Here is a 24,050-nt window from a genome sequence, read left to right as displayed (position 1 = left end):
AGAGGAAAGCCAGAAATTAGCAACCTGAATGCAACATCTTAGTCTGTGCACACTATTTTCCTTTTGGACATAGCCATGCCTGTATTGGCTCTTTTGACATCCCTTCTAAAATCCTTCAGCCTGTCAGAGGGGCAGAGACAAGCCCTTAGCTTATACACTCAAGCCCAGACTCAGATAAAATGTTGTGTCCCTGATAAGGTAGATACACATGCATGAGGTCATTGGTTCATAAGGAAAATCAGCATTTAAGAGATGTTGGTGGGTCACTGTAACAAGTTTTTCAACACTTATAAAAGTGCAGAGGGAGAGGAGGGAGCAGAGGGGAATCGGGGGCTACAACCCATTCCTGTCCACCACTTATTAGTGAAAAAGTCGTGTGATGAGACCATTAAAGATTTTTGGTTTTTTCATCTCTAATTTGAAATATATTATGTAAAAAGTAAAGCATGTTCTCTGACATTCAGAGGCTCTCTAATAAATTCACAGATAATATCTGGAAAAAACACAAAAGCCTTCAAACAGCTATTTTTTAATTCAAGACAGAAAATAAAGACTGAAACAGCATCAACAATAGAAAAAAACTTTGGAAAGATTTAAAATACAGAGCCTTGCCACTGAAATCTGTCCTGCTCTCATTCTGTACATGAGCACACATATACAAGCATATTCTTGCAGTGATTTTAGACACAATCATAGATGTTGCTGCTCCAAATTTACTGTGAATGGTGAAGTTTTAAAATTCATTTTAAACATGATGATTTTTAAAAATCCTTTTTTTTAAATTTTTTATTATTTTATTGTGTAAAGACCCCATGCCTTTGGAGTAGGAGGCTATTATAAATATATGTCATAGTTCAGATGAAGAAGTTTTCCAATTTCTTTAACAAGTAGCAAGGTCTGTGCATATACCTCCCAAACAGAATGTTTTAGAAAAATGCCCTATTATGTCTAGTTAAGTCAACCTTGTGTCATTATTTCATATTAGCGTATATGACAGGATTGGCATACCAGGAAAGATGCATCAGAACCATTATATGCCAGCCAGGAAAATGAAAAAAGCAATTCCATGTTTTGAAATCTATGTTAAATATCATGTTCTCAAATATTTTGAGAAGGAAAGGTTCCATTGGTTAAAAAAAAAAAAAAAGAAAATCTGCTAAGGCTTAAAGAAGTACTTTGAATAAAGCTCTAGTAAAACAGGGCAGGGGGAAAGGCCAATTTTGGAGTCTATATTTTAGTAAAAAAGACAGGGAAATGAGAATAAAAAGTCTACTTCATGAAAGGAAGAAAGCATTGCTTAAATGCCTTGCTTTTTAATTTATTTTTTTTTTTAAAGGAGACTTTTCACAAGGAAACTTTTTGAAATAGGTCTAGATTTTGCAAAATATTTCTTTCAGGTCTAATATCATTATCCTACACTATCAACAAATAGGACTTCTGATGTAGTAGAATACACTGACTTCACTAAAACATTAAGCACACATTAAGCAACAGTGGAAAGTGTACCTGTTTTGAGAAGATCACATAATTTCTGTAGAACCCCAGAAACTTAGGGCCACAAGAAAACTAAAACACCTCCAGTCAACATTTGTACTAAAAAGAGATGAACTACATCACTTCCTACATGTTTCTCTTTATCCGTGAGTTGACCTTGACTGGACATCAGATGCCCACCAAGCTGCTCTATCACTCTTCTCCATAGCAGGGAGCAGGGGGAGGAGAAGATAAAACAGAAAAATCCCTTATGGGTCAAAATAAAGGCAGCTTGATAAATTGCCAGCAAAGGAAAACAAGGAATTTATTCCCTACTTCCCATCAGCAGGCAACGCCTGGCCACTTCTCAGGAAACAGAGCTTTGGTATTTGCAGCGGTTTCTCCAAAACACAAATGTCATAAATACCGAATGCCGCCCTTTTGTCCTGCTTTCTGTTAGCTGTTATTGCTGAGCAGGTGCCATAGGGTATGGAATATCTGGAACATCCTTTTGGTCTCTTCGACCAAAATGTCAATGTCAATGTTTTAGTCTTGGCTGTGTCCTCACCCAAATTGTTGCCCATGCCCCGCCTGCAGGTGAGGAGGAGGATGTTGGAGAAAGAGTGCGAGCATGCCCCAGCAATGGCACCGGCATTGCAAAGCAGCACCTTTCCAGCTGCTCGTGGAAAGAACAGCACTGTGAGGACTGCCACAAGGAAATGGACTCCATGTCAGCCAAACACAAAGAAAACAGCCCTCAAAACTAGTTGTGAGAGAAAACTCAGAACAGGATTCCCCAAAGATGTCACTACAGGGAAAATGAAGGACTCAAAATAGCTTCATGTGTAGGCTCATTGATCCTGTAATTTTTACAGCTGAACTGTAATTTTAAGTCCTTCTAACATTTGATTTAGCTGGTGAAGATCAATCTGTGGCTCAGATCTTGGACCATCTCCTGTATGTGTCATTCCCAAGAATTTTTTTTGTGTAGTTCCTGACTCCTGTTTGGGAGGCGGCAGTGGCTTAGGAATGGTTTGAGACTCAGAAAGGTTTATGACTATTCACATCTTCCATGTGTTCAGACAACAGATCTGAGTGTCTTCCAATGCTCATTGCTGTGGAGGAAAAATGTTGCTACATGATATAAAGGCAGCCAAAAACCACGTCAAAACCTCTTGTGCTGTGAATTCTCACATCTCCACTGTCTTTAACCGAGCAGCCAAAAAGTACTTTTGCTGAGGATCAGGCTCCCCATCTTTAGATTACTGGATAATAATATCCTATCAAGGAGATATAAGAGGGAATCAGAGAAGCTCATCAAAATGTTCAGTGACACGGCAGCAGATTTATGAGAAAAAAAGATGTCATTATAAAGAAGGAAAAAAAAGGAAAGGTCACATTCATTAGGAAGGAAGGAAGAGACCTAAAGAAAGTACAGGAAATTATAGATCTACCAGCACTTTGGAATTTTGTTGTTAAGAGAGAGGGAGGATTTCTTAGCACATTTATTAAAATGAGGTACTGCTTCTCTTTATTTTTACATTTTCAATCTTTTTATTATCATAGCAATATGTCTTCTACTGCTTCCTTAAGCATTAACAGTGGATTTATTTAATAAAACTGAGGACTGAGCATCACTGAAAATACTGTTTCCAATGGAATGCTCTCATGCTGTGATTGGTGAAGTGCTAAGTAATTTGCTTTTAATGCTAGCACATACCACTTAGCACTATATTTAACTGAATGATGAAAATCACTCATTTTTCATCCCCTTGCTTAACTGGTGCTCAGTGTAATCTATCTACTGTACTGGAAGCCTAGCACCAGATATATTCTAATAGATCCTGCTCTCCAATCTACAACAAGCATTTTAATTTTTAATTCATAGTTATGTCTTTATCCTTTAATAGAACAGAACTACAGATGGGGAGTATGTTTTAGATAATAAGAGCACAGTAGGTACCCAGGGAAACTACACCACTAAAAGGATTCTTTATTTACACTTTTCAGTAATGACTACATATATATAGCTACACAGGAGAAAATTGTTGCAAAGGAACACTGCAAAGACAGGCAATTACTATCCAACTACAACTGAGCATTATGGATGATGCGGCTGATAAGAGCACTTCAGAAAACAATTTCAAAGCCAACGCCACCCACTGCACATTGACCAACAAACATGGAAACTCATAAGATGCAAGTAATCAAAACAAAATTAATAGGTAGGATGCTACATTAAAAAAATAAGGTAAATTTGTCTAATATTTAAACATACCTTAAATTCAACTTTCACAAATATGTAATGTACAGAATTGTACAACCTATATCAAATGAAAGTCAGTGGAGACATTCCAATATAACTGGAGGAATAAAAGTGGTCAGTCAAGTCCTTCATGCTGAACAAAGTTTCAGTACTAGATCCACATTTGTCAGAAAAATCAACACAGTCCTATCAGAACTTAAGCTATGGTGGTTCCACACATAAAGTCAGTCCACCATCAGACTAAATTCCAACACTGTATTAAGAACACTGAAGTTAAAATCTCACAGAACCAGACTGGGATATCTTAACTCAGTGGTGAGAAACTCAGGGTATAATACTGGCCAAAGGGATTTTACCATTATAGTCAGTCATGCTGAAAGGCAAAACCGAGGCCAGGAAGATGCACATAGTAAGATACTGCCCAAAGCATCTTGATACTGTCACCCAGAAACTGCAATAGGTTACTGGGTGGTTTCTCTTCAGCTAGTTTCTTTTCCAAAGTTATGTAGAAAAGTTTAAAGTGTCAACAGGCAAAGCAAACATTAAAAGGCAATTTTATTCCAGTTATGACAGAGAGAAGTAATCCAAGTAATATCTTATGCAAAAAAAAAGCCACAAAAAACACATCAATTCTTGTAGATATTCAGAAGTTTTTTAACACCATTTCTGCCTGGGCATAAGCCATAAAATATCCATAGACATATGCACACCCACACAAATAAACTGGAAAAAAAAGAAAAAAAAAAAACAAGTAACAAGGTGGAAACCAAACCTTGTATTCCCAAACTAAAACTGTGCTCAGAAGTGACATTTAAACCTTTAGGTTACTACCTAATGTAATTTAATGTTTATGCAGGTGGATGAGAACTATAGATTTAAGTAGTGCTATTAATCAATGATGCTCAAAATACTGAGTAAGATCTTACAAAGATAAATGCATCTGAAAAAACTTTTACCATATCAGTGTGAACAAGGAGACACCAGAAAATCATAACATGCTAAAAAAATGTCACTGATTACTACCTTGACTACAGAATTCTACATAAACTATTCAAAATAGCAGTAAGGTAAGTTTCTTCCAGTTTCTAGCTTCATTTTCAGGACAAAAAGGGAAGACTGAATCAGGATGCTGGCAGTTTGCCCTGTATTTCTCCTATTTGTCTCTGACTTAGATGGCCTTGCACAAATTATTTCATCTTTCTTGCCTGTGTTTCCCTTCCCACTCTCTTCTGTTGTCTCTCATAGTTCTTGCCTTTGAGGCATGGACAATTTCTGAAACATTTGTATGGAGGCAAATAGAATATGCACTGACTGGTTCTAACTAAAGAGAACTGACGGGTTCTAACTTCAATACTTCTAAGAAAGCATGAACATAAACTCCAGGATGCTTTAAGCTGCTGTAGCTCACAGGAAAGCAGGATACGGCCACCACAAATGCTTCAGAAAAAATGGTTTCTCGGATCTTTTAAGTTTTGCAGCATGTTGGGATTTGGCTAACTGGTGGATGAAGTCATCATTGCTCCTCTTCTGGGTGTTGTCACAGTCTTGCAATTACAATAGCATTGCACTTGGAATAATTACTGAAAATTGTTAATGTTTTAGTCATGAAACCTGAAAGACAAATCAGCAACATTTTCTCCACTGCAGCTAACATGCACAAGCAAAGCTGAAAAAGGAGAAACAAGCAAACCTGAGAAATCTAGCAATGTCCCACAACTGTGAAGGGAGAAAAAGTCACATGAAATAATTATGTTTTCATGATCCAGTCTGTGATCTGATCCTGTGAATTCACCACACTGCACAGCTTGTTGAAGCCACAGAAGAGCTACAAAGGGAGCATTCACAGGACAACGCTGCATGGGCAGAAATGCAGCCATCAGAAACATAAATCCCATCAGACAGTAGCCATACCATGGATGTGGATCACGATGTAAACAACTCCACAGGCCATGTGTTACTGCAGAAACTAGCTCTTGTCAGGGACAATGCGATTTCCTGAAGGTTAGAATAAAGGATGTAGAGAAAGACATGATGCAAACACACCAGCAATAATGTATGACCTCCCTCCCCCAAACAAGAGGGATATAGAGCAAGAGCCCATACACTAAATTTACCAGGTTCCCTAAAAAAAGAAAGTGTCTTTTGTGCTCATGTGAACTTTCCAAAGTATTTCTGTTAGCAAATAAGATTACTGTAAATTTAAAAGTAACACAAGGTGCTTTTAACTGAATTTTACTCCTTAGAGGGCATTGGAAAACCGACAGTGATAGGACTCATTTGTGGAGCCAGCTACAATGAGCTTTGATAAGCAACATGAGGAAATTGATATCTCATAATAACAGTGATGCCTAAGGACACCCAGCACATTCTGTAGCACTCTGTCATCAAACACCCTGATATTACCTTTGGTCAGGAGCAACTTCACTGGAAACTTGACACAGATGTTCCACCCTGCATGTACTTCCCTAGGCACAGTGAGGGGGCCAGTGGCTCTCAATGCACGGTGGGAAACACAATACAAGTCTGAGAGATTTGGACTTTTGCACTTAGTCCAATATGTCTGGACACATACCTAAATATATATATATATATACGATAACTGATTTAAGCCTGCCCTCAACATAATTTAAATCCTTGCCTAAGTTAGATCACTCTGGATTATATTACTGTATTAGGATGCTGAATGACAAGTGTGACAGTGTTTGGGTAAAGGACAGCACTTCAGTCTTCAGGATTCTTGCAACAGCTGATGAAACTACCCAGGGATGAAGACACATTGGAAAACACAACTGTGAAATTTCAGCTGTCACTGATCACACCTTAGCTTTCCCAAAAGAAACTGTTCTAAAATTATTTGCTTTTTTCTACCCCTCCCAACATTTTATGCTTAGGTATCAGGATTGTTAGGTTTTTCATCTAGGTATAGAAATTGAAAATAATACCTTTCCACCTTGCTGTACTCTTTTTCCTCTCCCTCAGCTTGATACATGTAGATGCACCCAGCACACTGTACTTTTCCCTTTTACGCTCCTGGTCTGTGCTCACTTTACACAAAAGGCTTTCCTCACCAACATCACCAAATGCCTGAAAAACAGAACAGACAAAACCAACATATTATTATGGCAGCATTCAGTGAAGTATCAGAGAGAACATAGATGACTTTGATTACCCTTCCCCGTCCCTCCCTTCTTGCTTTCAAAATATCACAGCTTAGAAGCTTTTGTGTGTGTGAAATTTTATTCTGTCATACTAATAACCCAGCTTTGCAGAAGCTTACAGTTTAGCTTTCATGGTTCAGTTCCACTCCTGGGCTTATGACAATTTTTCTAACAGTTCTGCCAAAATATTATAAAGTAAAACTTACTGTAAATGTATTCACTAATACAGATAGAGCAGTGAGATTAACAATTTAAACATATGTGAAATGTGAATTCACCTAATTTTTCTCACTCTAAATGCTTTAGTAAAACAATGGAATGGGGATTTTTACACTCGTTGCTTTTCATAATTTCTCCTTATGATGTTCTTGACACATGGAGAAGATTTGAATGAATAAAGAATATACACTCAAAGAAGGAAATCATGGCCATGAGGAGGTGATGTTATAGGACTGGAAATTGGTTATAAAGCCAAGGCACTGCATCACACTCAGCTCTCTTCATTAGTAGCTACCACATCACATGTCAGCTGCTCAGCTTGTGTCATGTGGGTGGCATTTTGCACAAGAATGCCCTGACTCCAACTGTTTTCATATTTTGGAGTGCCCATAAAAGAGAAATTTTGCTCTGAAGAATTTGAACAGAAATCAGATTTCAGATACTGAGAAGTAACTGAGCTCAGCTCTGTCTAGCTGCTGTTACTCAAATGTTAGCATGAAAAAGCAGGTTGAGACAGTCATCTAGTAATATTTTAAAGAATTTTACTATTCTCAATCTAGTTTAGCACAGCTATAATAAATTTTCCAAACACAGGTACATGTAAGGGAATAGTCAGTAATTTCTATTGTATTTTTTTTCATATTCTTATTTTCTGTCTGCTGCTACCCCAGGAACAGAGGGAAACAGGCAACATAGTAAGTATGCACCACCTCACATAAAAAGTTGAGACTAAATACTGGAAGGGTGTTGTGCATCCTACATCCTAGGCAGGGTTCTCTGTACCAGGCTATTCTTTCTTCTCACAGAACAGCTGCTACTTTATTTTAAGTTTTATTCTTTCAAACTAAGTGATAGTTCAGTTTTAGGTTGTCTAAAGCTGTTTCTCTCATGGCATAAACACATATCAGGGCAGGTCAAAAACAGATACAACATCATGGTAGGACTTCATAGCAACAGTTTTGCATTATACAAAGTCAAGAAGACAGGAGACAGGCCTACAGTGTCAGTGAGCTAACAGAAACAGAAATATTTTTCCAGTTGCAATAATCTGAAAAAAATACGTGGAAATATCATCAGTGGAGTTGCAACCATAATTCCCCAAAAGCTTTTAGAATCATTTAGGTAGATTTGGAAAAGACCTTCAGGACCATTTGGTACAGCCATAAGCTGTCCACCAAGTCCACCACTAAACCATGTTCTCAAGTGCCATGCCCACATGTCTTTTAAATGCCTCCAGGGACTTAACTATTTTTCTGGACAGCCTTTTCCAGTGCTTGAAAACCCTTCCAGAAATTTTTCCGAATACCCAATCCATTTCCTCTTGTCCTGTTGCTTGTTACTTGGCAGAAGGAACCAACCTCCACCTGGCCACAACCTCCTTTCAAGCAGCTGTAGTGGGGTAAGATCACCCCTTTTCTCTGTTTCTCCAGGCTACACAACCCCAGCTCCCTCCCCTGCTCTTCATAAGACTTGTTTCTATGCAAGAAAAACGAGGATACAGGGGATATTCAGAGTTCACTGGAAAAGCCTTTCCTTTGGTGCTGGTTAACACATACCAAGAGCTCTTCCAAACCTGATTGTTCACATACCCAGCATGTCTGACTGAAGCAATAGGAACCCTTTGCTACATTTAAAATGCTATCATTTACTTGTGAACTTCAAATTGAAGCTTGTATAGATATGTCAGATTTTTAAACTTGATCAGATGTTGTGCAGAGTTATGTTCTTAAATTAAAGTCCAAGTTGTTGTTTCTGAGAGTGACTTAATAGCAGTAACCTTATGGTTAATCAACCATGTAGTAAAGTTCACTGTGCACTTACTGCAGTGTAATTATAAAGTGAGCAAAAATATAATTGATGCATTTTGTCAATCTGTGTAGCTGCAAGGTACTTTTTCAAAGGTTATTTTTTTATTCAGATGAAGTAAGTTAATGCTGTTTTGGCAATTATCCTTTGACTTCAGAGATTTTACTGCTGATTCAGGTAAAACTGTGATAGATGAATAAAGATTATAAGTGTTTAAAAGCACAAAATACCTTCTGCAACAATCAGTGGCTCTGCCCTTTCAGCATAAAATTGTTCTGAAAATCACTAAAAATACAGCAAATCTTGGTGTTGAAAGTGAGTTGAAACTGAAAGATGTATTTTTTTAATACAAAATAACGCTTTTAAAGTACCCCTTCATTATCCTCACTGCTGTTAGCTAATACAACTAGAGAGTGATGGCAGCATTTTTCCCTTGAGCACTGGCTCAGACTGAATGGGTGTGCTTGAACTTGCTGCCACTCCTTCTGCAACTGAGGGAAAGAGTTCTAATTCTTCAGAACCCCAAGAAAAAAGAAATTAAAATTTCCATTAGCACAATATATTTGTGTATGTGTTGATTAGGTAGGCAACCCTTGAGCCTCACCCCACATTCTCTGCAAGCAAAAAGGATGCCAGTATAATTTAAAATTGAATATTAATATACAGAACAAGACTATAAGGCTGTAGTTCTGGTTTTTCAGTAATTTTTTAGTTCTCTGAAAGCCAATGAGTCCTGCTAAAAATGTCCAGCAGTGGACTTGTCTCATTTCTTTCCTGTTCCTCCTATCAGAGCACAGACAGCAGCATGGATAAGCAGGACATGGCCATTTGGAGGAAAGACATCTTTTTCCACATGACTCTATGACTTTCTGGGGTACAGAGTATATCAAATCTGAGATTTGTAGAACACCAGGGAGGGTGGAAATGACCACATGCTGCAAGGCTGCCTCCTGCATTTCCATCCTGTTGCAACGTAGTCCTGACCACAGATTCTCAGTTAATAGACACAGCTTCCATTTAAAACTATACCACAATTTACTGAAAAAAGGCAAGGACCTAATCTTTTACTTCACATGGAAACAACCTGAAACAGAAGATATGGAGAAATAACTCCTGCTCAGCTGAGACACATGCTCATACACTTCACCTGCAGCAGAGGGATTGGCTTACCCACCACTAGGGCAAGGAGCAACAGACTGGGTCCATTTCAGGACAGGGTTTACATGTCACATGTGAGATGGGCTGGATCAGTTTCAGAACAAAGCATACAAGCACATGATTTCTCCAGGAAATCTCTTTTCCTTATTCTCATCTTTTCAGTGAGATGAAAAGAGCTGCCTGGACAACTACTTTCTTTCTTAAACTGATTACCTTGAATATAATTATAACATTAAAGGAGAGATATATACTGGTAGCAATAACTTAAAACAGTCTGGTTTACTTCTTATTTGAGGTGAAACTTGCTATACTGCCACAACCCTGGACAAAAGGGCTGTAAGTTTGCAGGATATACTGATCCAATTGCCTTTGTCCATGGGAGTATCCCTTAGCTGAGCTGGTAAAATGTATGATTCCCAACTGAACCTCAATGCATGTTGAGAGAGATCATGCTCCCACTGAATGCAGTTGCAAAATATATTGCATTTTTAACGGGACAAGATTAAATCTCAGAATTAGGCAGGCAGCATGTGGTAAAGCCTATTCACCCCACAAGTATGTACACACCTACATGCCTTAATCACTCTTCTGTGGGACAAACCTCTCCTGTTAATCCCTGCTTTTATAGGGACTTCCAGGAAATCAAGTCATGGTTGGTTTGAATAGGCCATGTTTGTGGATGACCTGGCATGAAGCTGCTGAAGCCATCCAAAGTGGGTCAGTTTACACCAAGTAATTACCTTTGCCCAGCCTCTCTCCCAGCCAGAACATCCTCACACAAAAGCCAGAGCTGTGCTGTTCCCTCCCAGTGTCTGGTGAGATGAGGATGAAGTCATGAGGATGGGCACCAACCTCAGGTACTGATCTGGAGCAATCCTCCCTCTTTCTCTCCTCCATAGACCTTTAGTGACCACTGAAGTGAGACTCTTCATGAAAATACCACATGGGGCTTTTGTAGTAAATAGGCGAATTTGTTGCTTTAATGAAATTAAGGCCAGAAAAAGCTGCACTCACATCCATGTATAAACTGTGCTGGAGTCAACTGCATGGCTTATGCACACAGGAAAAAAAATAGGGCCCAATATTCATAGCAACACTGTGTATAAAAAAAAGAATTTGTGGAATTAAGAATAAAACATGAGGCAATTTGTTGATTTGCCCAGGGAATACAAGAGAGCAACAAATGTGTAGATTATTCTAAGGTTGTTTTTTAGTGTCATTATCAGATCCAAGAACTGTATATAAAAGCATGCAGTCCTTCACATGCTAAAAGTATAGTTTGCTCAAACAATTGTAAAATATTCAGTATTCTTAAGATTAAATATCTGAATATTGCTTCTGAAGGAACAGCTGTCAGCTTAAATCTAAAGTCTAGTTTGTTTACTGGCTGTATTTTATATCTGTTAGAAAATGACACCAAATGGCAATAAAATTGTTGTAAGTATTCTACTGGGGACTATAAATGCCCTTTGGTTACAGTGTACATATCTTTATACATAATTCCAGTATATTTTCCCTAGAATTATGTTAAATATGTAAAAAGCCTTTTCTCATAAAGGTAAAAATGCTAGATGTTTCCAAGCTGCAATTTAGCATTAGTGTCAAGATTGCTTCAGAAAATAAGCTACGGTTACAGTTTCATTCTTTTTAAGTGTCACTCAGCATACCATATCTGATCTTGTATTCAAAATAAACTTATATGATTTTATTCACTTTTCCAGAAGTGCAGGAGGGTTTAGACATAATTTATAGCATATGGATTGATGTAAATAGCTTAAACTAAGTAATTGGCTAGTCACCTACGCTGTCTTATCCTATTACTGCTAGGTACTTTTCAAGTAATTAGGGAAAACAGATCTCTTTTATCCAGTAAGTTTAAATTGGATGAATCCTTGACATTTGTGAAGGCTTATTTGATAGATAAAATCATGCTATACAAAAACTTCCCCTACAATGCTGAGGTTTACTAGGCCTATAATAAGAAACCGATTTTTTGTTGAGTTAAAGTGACTTATCTTTGCCCTTTTAATAAGAAATCAACTCCAGTCAGCAAAAGTCGAGATAAAAATCACCAAGTTGGCGTTATCACCACGAAGACAGCAAACACGTACCACCACCATTAACTTTTCTGTGCATCGATTTCAAATATGTTTAAAATGTTAAAATTCAATAATTTCCTTTATATTACAATAACATCAGATTAATGAATACCGAAAAGCATGAAAAGTGATTTATTTTGGGAAGGTCATTCCTTGGTTAGCCAACAGTTAAATTGAATTACTATAAAGGGGAAATATAGGTAAAAAGGAAAATGGTTTTTACTGCATGTGAATTCTGTGAGCTTTACAATGCTTATGATAAAAAGACTGCACCTACAAGTTTAACCTCTATAATTTTTATGTTGCACATTCAAAAAAAATCTTTTTATTTAACATTTCTAGGGCAATTTATACATGTCACCTTGTACTTAACTCTCCTTTTAAAACAGTTAGTTTTACCTCATCCCTATGAAACCTATAAAACTACTTTTCATACCAGACATGAAATTTCTAGCTATACCAGGAAATCTGGACCTTTAATGGCAATACCACACAAAAAGAAATAAGTATTTTAAAGAAGCTATTACTTAGAGGACATTTATTCCTAGCTAGTGTCCTTCTGTACACAGTACTTGCAGACTGGCTTTGCTTGCTGGGGAAAAAAAAAAAAAAGAAAGAAAGGTAATTATTATTAAAGTGAGTTTTGGCTCCTTGAATAAAATTAGGTTCACATTGAAGTAATTTGCTGGATTAGGGCTATGAGAAAATCTTGAATCTTGCTTTTACTGAAGTATAAAGGAGTAGGATGAGGCTGTAAATATGAAGTGAGTTCCTTATGAGCATCCAAGGACTTCACAGCAAGATTATACAAAATTCCTCTTATGCCTGTCAAAGAATATCTGCAGATACAGAAACATATCTGAAGTTATAGTAAGCAAGAGCTGAACACATGAACCTGAGGTAGAATTTGGCCTGGTGATTTCAGTGCTCTTCTCATGTTCCTGGGTTTGGCAAGAGAATCATTGCCTCAGATCTCACCAGCCTGCACACACCCCTCAATTAGCTGAATGCAAGAATATACTGCTTATGCTAGTGGTGCCCTCTGAACAATGCCTATATTTGCACATACTTTTTCAAATTAATTATAATTCCTGTGTTGTTTTCTGCCAAATCGCTCATTTCCTCCTATTAAACATCTTATTTTTGAAGAATACCCACCAAAACCCACCTACCCATCATGCTGTAAATGGCACAAAGCATTAAACATCTGATGGACAGATCTTAGTCCCCAAATGCCTAAATTCATGAGGTTCCACTGTAGTATTTAGGAACAAATGTTATGGCTCTTTCAGTTGTGATTCCTGAAACTTACAGAAATTAAAAGTCAAAGTCTTTTCATTTTGCTGCCTTGAGAATAACATGCCTTCAGAGTTCCTCAATAAAAGTGAACAAACCAGCAAAAATTTACACTGAAATAATTACATTTTCATCTTTGATATGTCACTGCAATAAGAAGGAGGATGGTTTCACAGGAAGAAGGTGCATGTAACCCCCAGTTCCCAGATGCTGCTGAATTTCTCCTTGCATTCTGCAGTTGTACAGAGCACTAGCCCATCCAGAAGAACAAAATGAGTGAAAACTGATTGTTTTCTTACTCTGTGGACACTGCAGACGAGATAGATGTATATACAAAGGTAGGGCAGGTCACAATTGCCAGAGACCACCCCTGTTCTTACAGGTCGTGTTCCCACAGTCCCAACACAACATTTCATACAAATATCTAGTCTCTGGTGAGGAGAAAGAGGCTTGCTGATCATGAAGAAAGAAGAAAGGCAGCTGTCATTTTTATGACAGAATGTCCTAGAAGTCTCCCGGTCTCCTATGACAGGGAAAGAGAATAGATCATACTCTCTGCCCTCACCAGTGTGGAAGAAAAGCCTTCCCTCCTTCACCATTGCTGGAAAAGTGAGGAGAGGAATGAAAAGCAAAATGCAAACTCATCTTGTTTCTTTTGATGAGGTGTTGTACCCATTTCAGAATAAAACAGGTAAGATTATGAAATTATATTATGTAGGTAGATTTCTAGTAAAGGGAAATCTTATTTACACCAATGAGTGATCCAATGGAAGCTGATTAAATTTAGAATAACAGGAGACTTCTGACCAAACAGATTATAGGGATCCAGAAAAATCTTTCCATTGAGTCACTGGGAGCAAAATTTAGTTTACCTGACCCTATGACAGACCAGGTTTACCTAACTAAATCACCTGAGTCTTTAGAACTAGCTCTAGATAGCCAAACTGAAAGTGCTTATACACAACAAATTGTCAACAGAGGGAGCAAACTGAAAATATTATTCCAAGAAGCCCAGCTGCCTTTCATCTCCTACACTTTTACAAACTATACATAACATTGCAATGCACCCTTCAGCTCCAAAACAATTTTCTAGCCCCACTCAAGTACCCCTGCTTGTCTAGCTGCAGTAAAGGGTAAAAAGAAAATAAAGTTCCTGAGGGGTGACAACAGCAGAGAGTAGTAAAGCTCAGGTGTATTTTTCCCCATGGCAGCAAACTTCTCATTTGTCAGTGTATAGTTTTAAAATTCATTAAATATTCCTAATTTGGAACTGAAGTAGAAAGCCCTGACCTATAAAACACACAAATGTATAATTACATCTGTTATCAGCTAAATGTAAGATCTGTATATGGGCTTTACTGCAATTTTTAGTTAAGCACATTTCTTACATGTAATTGCATTTAGATCTACAAGTAAAAATGCTGTAAAGCATGCATTGATCTCCTAAATTAGATGTGCAGCTTTCAAGACAATGAGGAAGACTCAGTCATGAATTTTAGGGATAGGCTATGTTATGATCTGGTGTGGGAAACTAAGGAGAAGTGGCTTCAGCTATCCACATTATACATTGCTTACTTTGTGGATGCTGGAAGCTTCTCAAAAGCTCACCTGGGAAGACAAAGCTACCTCATATGACAATACATTTCTTCTCTCTCAGAAGTACAAAACAGATTCACATTAATGAACTGAAACAGGGCACTGGATTAGGATTGCCTCAGGTGTTCAAAGACCCTCCTTCCAATGCCTGGTGGAAGCTGAATTAAATCTCACCACTGAAAAGCTGAGGAAAATGTAACTGGGAAAAACCATTCTGCAAAAAGGTACATTTGTAACAGGCAGAAAGTAGGAGTTGGGCTGCCTGGTTGACCTCCAACATGGAAAAGGTGTTTTTGCAAAAGTCTAGGCAATTATTCACATTAGGAGTTTCTTCAACAGATTTGGGCACCTGGATTTGCCAGTTTCTTTGTTCCAGTAATTGGGTTCTACTTCATGTAGGCCACATGCCTTCTCTTGTTTTCTTTGGCCAGCTTGAAGACTCTGGTGTCTTCACTCTGGTGAATCACAAGTTCCCCAGGCAGAAAATTATGTTTGAAATCCTTGAGGACAGTTTCCTTTAAATTAAATTTTCTTTAAAAAGCCAAGTAGGGCAAAGACATTAAGAGCAAAATCTTTAATGAAGAAAACAGCCTTGAACCAGTAACCAAAGGAGCAGAATGCAATGTTTGCCTCATGCTGGAAAGACGTATTCAAATCTTCACCTTAGAAGTGTGCAGATGAAAACATTGTGTTTCATCATCACTTGTGCCAAGTTCTCTGTGATGATGCTCCCACTTCTTATCTGGGTAGGCAAGGTAATATTCTTTGACTCTACTTTCTCTTAAATGCCAATCTTTTTTTAAGAGTCTCTCAACATAAGACCAAAGGCAAAAAGGAAATGTTCTTCTTCAAAGCACTTAGAACAAAAATGGCAAAGCAATGAACAAAATGCAGCCCATGAAACAAGTAATGGGTGATACATCTCTTTAATAACATCCTGTATTGTATTTTAGTGCACAAGCTGCTGAAGTGCTGACAACATCCAAGATTCAATCTAAAACATACAAGATGCCAGTAGGTAGTCTAACTGTGCCTTAACTCTGTGAATCTGAGTACAAACTAAGTGAATGGCCATACTTGTAGTAATAGCTGCCCGTTAAATTGTGCACATTTCTTACCTTGTATATTTTTATATATATATATATATATATATATATATATAATAATTCTTGTACAGAATGACCTTATGTGGTTCTAAGTGATATATATTTATAAATAATCTCTATGTGTGTAGTTTCAATGTATATCTTACATAATTGCCTTTAAATGGCTCTATAAACAATCCGAAATTGCTACTTTGCACTGCAAAAGCATTAACTCATTGATTATACACTTCTCTTCAGGAGTGAGGTCTTCCTACAGCTTTCAGTGTGTATTTCAGGCAGGGTCAGGCACGGCCTATTTTCCTCTTTTGGCTGTGCCTAGCTCTGCAATGCATCCCTTTGCCTCCAAAATGTGGCAGCGAGGAGCCTGCTCGGACCTACCTCGATGATAGCCCCATCAGGCAGCCTGAGGAAGCGCCTGTGGAGCTCCTGGAAGCCGCTGAGGTGAACCGTGTAGACACAGACGTGGACAGTGGTGCTGCCTTCCCAGATGGCTGCGGCGTGGGGCATTTCATGCTGGCGCTGGAGGTCACAGCTGGAGCCACCCGGCTGGCTGGCGAGGTCCTTCCAGATGTAATCAGACACTGCCACCTAGTGAAAGAGAGCCCCCCGCCCCCCGGACACGGCACACACACAGAGCCCCCCGCCCCCCACCAAAGGAATATATTTAATTAACTTCTGGCAAGAGCTTAACCGATTTAAAATGATTTTACAATAAATCTGCAAAGCCTGTACCATATGCAGCGCTGCACACAGTTCTCTACTACATATTTTTTTATGACATAGATCTAAATAGAGGAGATAGACAAATCCCCAGTGTATATTCTATAAAGTTAATTCTGCACAGATGAAGCTGTAATTGACTCCTGTATTAACCAAAAGTAGGGAGATCGAGCAGGGTAGGTTAAACAATAAAATGGCAATGCTGATTAAAAAAAAAAGAAAAGCTTCCCAAGAATTTTGTGAGCGAGTATTTGTATTCCTCTCTCTTTGAGAAGCCTTTGCTCCTGTACCCACAAGCACTTTTTAGTCTCTGATCTCTGTATTATATTAAAATAACCTTGTGCTGCTAACTGAATTGTAGATGAGGCAGAGTAAATTAGGTGTATTTTAGGGCATTGTGTAAAGCTAGTTTATTAACAGTTACCTAGCTTCCTAGTTTGCTCTAAACATGTTTGCTTTGGTAGGTTTTGTATCTCCCTACATCAGTCAGAATTTCCATTTAGCCTTTATCCTGTTAATTCTTTACACAGTCCAGTTCATTCTTTACACAGAATTCAAGACCTCAGATGGATCATGGCACAAGGCTTAAGCACGCTTTATCCTTAACTAGAAATGATGATGAGAAGCATTATTTTTATACTTCCCCTGAAGTGCAAACATAAGCTTTTTAACCCTCACTTTTGCAAGACCTTTTCGTCATTCATTTTCTCCCATGAGATGCTACTCCTGTTTGTGGAAGAAAGGGATTGGTGATATTGCTACATCCTTACAATACATCAGCATGCTCTTCCCTAACATTTCTATTTAATGTAGACAAAATACCACTTTTGCTGGCGTAGCATATGCTTTTTCTTTCAAGAATGTGTATTACACTGGCAGAAACAACTGGAACTTACTCACAAAGCTAGCTAAAGAAAAGCTCTCATTTAAGATCAGTACATCAAAACCTTCTTGTGCATAGTCTTGCTTTTAGTTTTTGCTGAAATGAAGAGGTCAGATTCTTACAAGAGACCGCAAAAACCAGATACAAATTTTTGCCCTCACTTGGGAAAAGTTAGATTTAGCTCAGTTTGCTTGTGTTCCAGTTCACATTTCCTCAGCTGTTCTTACGCATTACGAGGAATCCCATAACTAGCAGAGTGTGCCAATGACACAATCCTGACGTGCATGCTGCTACTATGGGACACTGCCTTAGGAGAGGATTTGTTTTAGGTGAATTAAGAAAGCAAGAACATGTATAGGAAATTATCTCCAACTCTTTTCCAGGAACGACAGAACAATAGGATGCTTCATTTTAGCACCAGCTTCCATTTACATCAGCCCTAATAATTTTTTTTTTACATTTTAAAAAAAGGAAAGGTCTTCTGAAATTAAGGATAAAATAAGGACAGTCTGAATTTTCCACACCAAAGTCTCTAGGGTTCAAAGGCTTTCATTCAGGACAATATATTAGGAACATACAGCAGCCATAAGGACAGGACAAGGCCTGTATTTCTTCTGTCTTACACACAAGACACATCCCTGCATTACACAGTGCTCCATAAGAATTAACATGGTCAGTAGTTTCAATAAAGCAGGAAGGCAACATCCACTGGTACTGTGTGAGCACAGAGGAGCAGCTGCAAGAGCTGCCACACCACAGCCCCTGCAGTGGTTACCCTCCTCTCTCATCCCAGTGTCTCACTACCAGAATTTCTAACCTGTCCAATTCAAGAGCATCAAGGCTTTCCTGGCCTCGTGTCTCCTCCCTGATCTAGGGTAAGATAAATGGTTGAGAGACCCAGCTCAGAACTTCAGTCTACAAGAAACACAGCAAACAGGATGATTTCTGTCACAATCCTCCTTTTATGCTAGAGGCATTTTTCCCTGCATTGCTCGCTTCTTTTCTTCAAAATTTTCTTCCCTCCTGAATCAGTCCCATGCTTTCCCCTGCTTCTTGTCTGACCTTCATCTTATCTCACTTTCAGTGAATCTGCTTGTTCTTCTCTTGTGCTTGTCCCTATCAACTAACAGAGAGCTTATTTACTGTGTGTTTTGCAAGCCATGGATATGAACACCACATGCTTCTTTTCAGCTCTGTTTGGCCTGTTTGAGCTGTGAGCTGTGGGGGCAGTAATATGCATTCTGTACTTGTCCCGCACAGGGAAGAGCATGGACCTTCCACTACTTTCACACAAATAAATTATCACCTATTTTTTCAATCAATGCCAGATCTGAGTGTAATTTACAACACTCAGATGGTAATGTGGGGAAACCCAAGCCATGTTACTCAAACCTTTGTGTCTGAACAAACCTTCACCTTGCCAGGGCAAAGACTTTCTTTGGAAGTTCTTGACTCTAGGTGCCATTCCCAGGCAAAAAGGGGAATATCCATATCCATATCAGACCAGATATGGCATCAGAAGTCCTTGTCTTCCTCCCCAGGAACAAACAGTTCTGCAGGATAGTGGGAGTAAACAAACCCATCTGATCTGTTGTCACATTTCAAGATCTGGTGAACTCCCTCTGAGGACATTGATATGACTAGCCAAAAGAACATGAGAACATGATAATATTGTTCTGCATGTCCTCCTCCCATCCCTCCTGTCATCGTCCCCCCCCAAAAAAAAAAACCAAAACAAAAACACAGACTGCTCATCTGACAACTGAAAGAGAAAAGGCACTGCCAAAGCTGATGGTGCTGCGGTGAGTTGCATAGCCTTGGTCTGGGGTCGGCGCTAGAAAGGAAGGAAGGAGGACCCTTCACTGGAGCACTGTTCATTAACTCTTCCTCAAATCACCTGGTAGTGTGAGTTTCCCTGAAGGCAGGCTCTTCAATATGTAGCAAGGAAAGAGGAATATAACATTTGAATACCACTTCCAAGAAGGAGGAACAGCTCTGTTTGTGGCTGTGGATTTAAAGACCCCTTTCAATTCCCTCCTTGCTAGCACCATCTGAAAGTATTTGGCAGACAGATGTCCACTGCCTTGAAACTCTCAAAGCATATTTCTGTGAAGTGATAGGTCACTAGAGAGCTGCTGTGGCCTACATAACCAGAAGTAAGCTCCAAAAGTAAACTGTACTGTCATCTGAAATTTCTATCATTAAGTTAATCAAAAATGTCCATTCATTTCTACAGGAATACAATATGAGTTAATAAATCCATAGAGACAGGCTAGCCAAGAGACTGTGCATATAGGACATGTCAGAAAAACTGAAGTTAGCAATGATCTAGATTCACAAGGGCTGACAGGAAACCACAAAATGCCAGAGCAATGTACAGTAATCCTTAAATGAAATTCATCTTTCAGCAGAAAAACACATTAAGGATGGTAATTCAATGATAAAAGAGGCAGGCCAGAACAGGTTCAAATGCTGAATATTTCACAACATAACTTAATTAAAGCGGGACTGTGAGGCTGTTAATCGCTTTATAATAGTTCAGCTTGAAATGAGGTCTGATGTGCATGCCCTTATAGTTTATTTGTTTATATTATTATAATCATAAAATGTTATGTCGACCTAATGCAAATGTACAAGTTTTCATGGGCCTTTATTATGTTGGCAGTTTTTTCTCCTTTTGGTCTTCCTATTTTTGTGCAAGTATGAGAAGGGAAGAACTGGGAGGAAGGGTCATGAATTTAGGTCAGATCAGATGATTCAGTAAGTCTCATGTGGGTTTAAGTCTTATTAATAATTTTAATACATTCTTCCTTGACAACAATTATTTCAATCACTGCTCCTTTAGCGTACACCGTGACGTAAAAATGCAGGTTTTTAAGAGAGTGGAACACATTTCTCCTACAAAAAAGGTAAATTATTTCAACCCTTTGGAAATTATAGTGTATAACCTAGAAAAAAAACAAAAATACATTTGTAATACAAATAAAAATGTATTTTGTTGTATAAATGTATTATGCCACACCAAGTGTAGAGAAATACGTTATTGAAGCACAACACATTTTAAACACAAATATATTTTTAAATTTAAATTTAAATTTATATATTTATTATATATATTATATATATTGTATATATAATATTATATAATATTTATATATTATATAATTTTAAATTTATAAATTTAAATTTATAAATATAGTACAGAACTGAGGCACAGCCAACTATAATTACCAATATTTCGGAGGTCAGGCTACAGAAAATGCCATGATAGTGTGTAAAGGTACTATGATGTTTTCTATTGTTTGACAGTTTTTGTGAAAGACAAAAGAATATTTCCTCAGATTTTCTGAGGTGCAGTGAGAATGAGAGGAAGACTGACTTCTAGTGTCTTTAAAAAAAAGACATCAGCATGAAAAAGCTCTTTTGAAAAGTTGAGGAATATACATGTAAGTCCAAACACTCGATTATAATTATTACTGATTCTTAACTCTTTGCAGCAGCATTATTATTATTAACAACATCATGTGAATCAATTCCAAAATGTATAAAAAAACTGCTTGAAAACAGCATTCAAAGAAAACACATAAAATGAGTAAAATGGACCAAATCAACCAATTGAGAATGGGTGAAACTGAACGCTGGTCATGACAAATAATTAGCAAGAGTTACAAGCTGTTAACTTAGTCAAAAGGGCAAAAGAGTGTTGAAATGATAGGGGGAAAAAAAGACATCAAAAGTCAAGGGTGCTGTATTTACTTCAAGTAACTTTCATAAACATGGTAAATGCATTTTCTGTGGTAAGAGTTGTAAATATGGGAATTACTGTCCTGGAGGCAATCTTTGTTAAACCAGCGTAGCTTTACAATTTAAAAAACAAAAGCTGTCTAGTGCTGACCTCTGAGGGAAGCACAGCACCCCTTAAGCATTGCAAACCCCGTTTCTGACAAAATGTTGCTAAAAACCTTGCCAGCAACTCTGGTAAAAGAAGAATTTACATGGAAATATCTAAAAACATCCCTCCGGTCTGTGTCAAAGGCACCTTGGTGGTGTCCAGGTTCCAGTGAGGTTGTCACTGGACCTTGGTCAGAATCAGATGTGACAGCGGGGAAAGTTTCCAAGCCACTGTAGGAAGGATGGGACACTTTACAAGTCATGAAATTCAACTCTGTTTGAATAAATCGTGAAATTGGAGAAATGGCAAGCAAAGGCACGAACAAGAAAAGCTATTAGGATTGCCAAAAATCATGCCACCATGAGAAAGCCACACCGACACCCCTCATGTTTAACCCTTACATGCACAAAGCACTCACACACATTTATGCACGTGCAGCATGCTTTGGTGGGGTGGGAGCACATGCTCTCGTTCCTGGGTCAATAATGAGCCATGTGAGTGTCTTAGGTTAGCAAAGGCCTTTGTGGGCTCCTGGCAACTCTGCAGAGAGATACCTTGTTTCTAAATCATCCTATTTGTCAACGTTATGGACCAGCATAAGGGACCAGTAGTATCCAGGAATTGTTTGTTTCAGTCAAATTATGAATGCCTGAAGCATTGTTGTTACAGTCTTCCCTGATTTATTTAACAAACAGACATGGACAGACTAAATGGTGAATAAAAGGCATATACAGAGAATAACCTCTTTGTAAATGACTAAAGAGAAATCCCAGAATAGATTTATGGAAAGCTGCTTAGCACCATAGCACTAGGAAACAGCAGTAGGTCTTTTTGTTTGTGATTTGCAATAGCATCCTATTCATGGATATGTCCAGTGAGCAGCAATGCAGATCTTTTCTTGGGAATGATTTTCATCTCCTGCTTTTAGATATTACAAAGTGCAGCCACATATTCTTTAGCTACACTGCACACATTGCTTGTGTAGTCTGCTGCTCATCATCCCATTTTTTCAGATCTCAATCTTTTGTGGTTTTAAGTGTCCACACTTCAGTCACCCATTAAAAAAATACAAATGTAGAAATACTCTCTTCCAAACAATAATAAATCTTAGGGGGGGGGGTCATCTCAAGAATTAATTCAAGGAAAACTGATATTCAATGAAGCAAAAACCTTGGTGAGTAAAAATTAAAGGCCACAGCTTTCTTGCATTTCCTTGTGCATAGCAGTGTCTTTGTCCATTGATTTGCCCTAAGGAAAGGAGATAAAGTACATTCCCTTCCTACTCCAGAGAATCCTGCTATATTCCGAGCCCCGAGTGGGTTTGGTTCAGATGGGCAAGGGAAATCTCTCTCCATGCCTCATTTCCCAAATTTTACAAGGGATGCTGGAATCAGTTACTTAAGAAAGCATCTTCAGTAACTTCAGACAGACAGGATTTTATATACAAAAGTGTTTAGGAAAAGTTATTTTCCTTATGGAAGTCAGGATTTTAATGCACAAAAGGGCATATCTGTGTAAATAAGAGTGTCTGCTATTCATTATCTGCTCATCAACATTTGTTATTCATTACTCATTTGTTTACAAATGTAATGCAGTCAGAAAGCAGAAATAATACTATATGACTTTGGTGACCAAAAATACACCAAAAACAACAAATAGTAAATAGATCCATGGAGCAGTTCATCTTATCGGATACAATTTGTCCACAGAAAACATTCTGTGAAAAATTTGTGAAAATAACCCTGACAGATCTGTAAGTAACAATGCAGTTCAAAACTAATGTGTAAACAGAAAACAAAGGAGCTAAGTTTGTCAATTAATTTGTTGGCAATGAGCATTTTAGTTTTAATGTTTGGAACTGATTAAATGCAGAAAAAAAGATAGTTAAAAGAAACAAGTCCATGTTCACAGATTTCATTCAATTTGTCCTTGTGAATTCAAGATGTGTGTCTGGGAATAAGATAGGCTTTTATTCACCTGTGACTGACATCAGATGGACAGATCTTTTCCTGGCAGCAAAATGTTTTTAAACCTGTATCATTACATGGACAGTAAATCAGCTGAGAACTTAAAATTAAAATACATTGGACTAGTGGCTTCTATTTGCATTCTCTTCAGCTTCAGAAAATTTCCTCCTATGCAGGCAGTGGCATAATGTATGCTTGTGCTAGTGGGGTTGAGAAATGGTGCTCTTGTGGAAGGTGCCTTTTGAATTTTAATTTATGTTTTCCTTTTTTTAATTCAAAGAATAGTGAAATTGCTGTAAAGTTTTACTAAGTACCAAAATGTTCCTAGTTTGCCTGTTTAGATCCAGCTTTCTTTTGAAGCAGATGGAAGGAGGCTAGGAAAATTAAAGTGAAACAAAAATTTAAACACTT

General features: G+C 38.0%; 1 protein-coding gene across 4 annotated transcripts in view; it reads right to left on the bottom strand.

The window, feature by feature from the left end:
- Positions 1–1,374: 1,374 nt before the first annotated feature.
- LOC102074332 (uncharacterized) overlaps positions 1,375–24,050 on the bottom strand; it is a 180,475-nt gene continuing 157,799 nt past the window's right edge. For 3 of the 4 annotated variants that reach the window (XM_074543821.1, XM_074543811.1, XM_074543825.1), the window contains 3 exons: positions 16,556–16,765; positions 6,682–6,823; positions 1,375–5,734 (listed from right to left, as the gene is read on the bottom strand). In XM_074543821.1, the coding sequence (XP_074399922.1) occupies positions 5,706–5,734; positions 6,682–6,823; positions 16,556–16,765 (381 nt within the window). In that variant the 3' untranslated portion in view covers positions 1,375–5,705. The remainder of the gene's footprint in view (positions 5,735–6,681; positions 6,824–16,555; positions 16,766–24,050) is intronic. The other variant, XM_074543834.1, reaches the window with a different exon arrangement.

The sequence above is a fragment of the Zonotrichia albicollis genome, chromosome 1 (genome assembly GCF_047830755.1).
Source record: "Zonotrichia albicollis isolate bZonAlb1 chromosome 1, bZonAlb1.hap1, whole genome shotgun sequence".
NCBI classification, from domain to species: domain Eukaryota; kingdom Metazoa; phylum Chordata; class Aves; order Passeriformes; family Passerellidae; genus Zonotrichia; species Zonotrichia albicollis.
The sequence above is the reverse complement of the archived record's forward strand: the minus strand, read 5'-3'. Positions and strand labels throughout refer to the sequence as shown.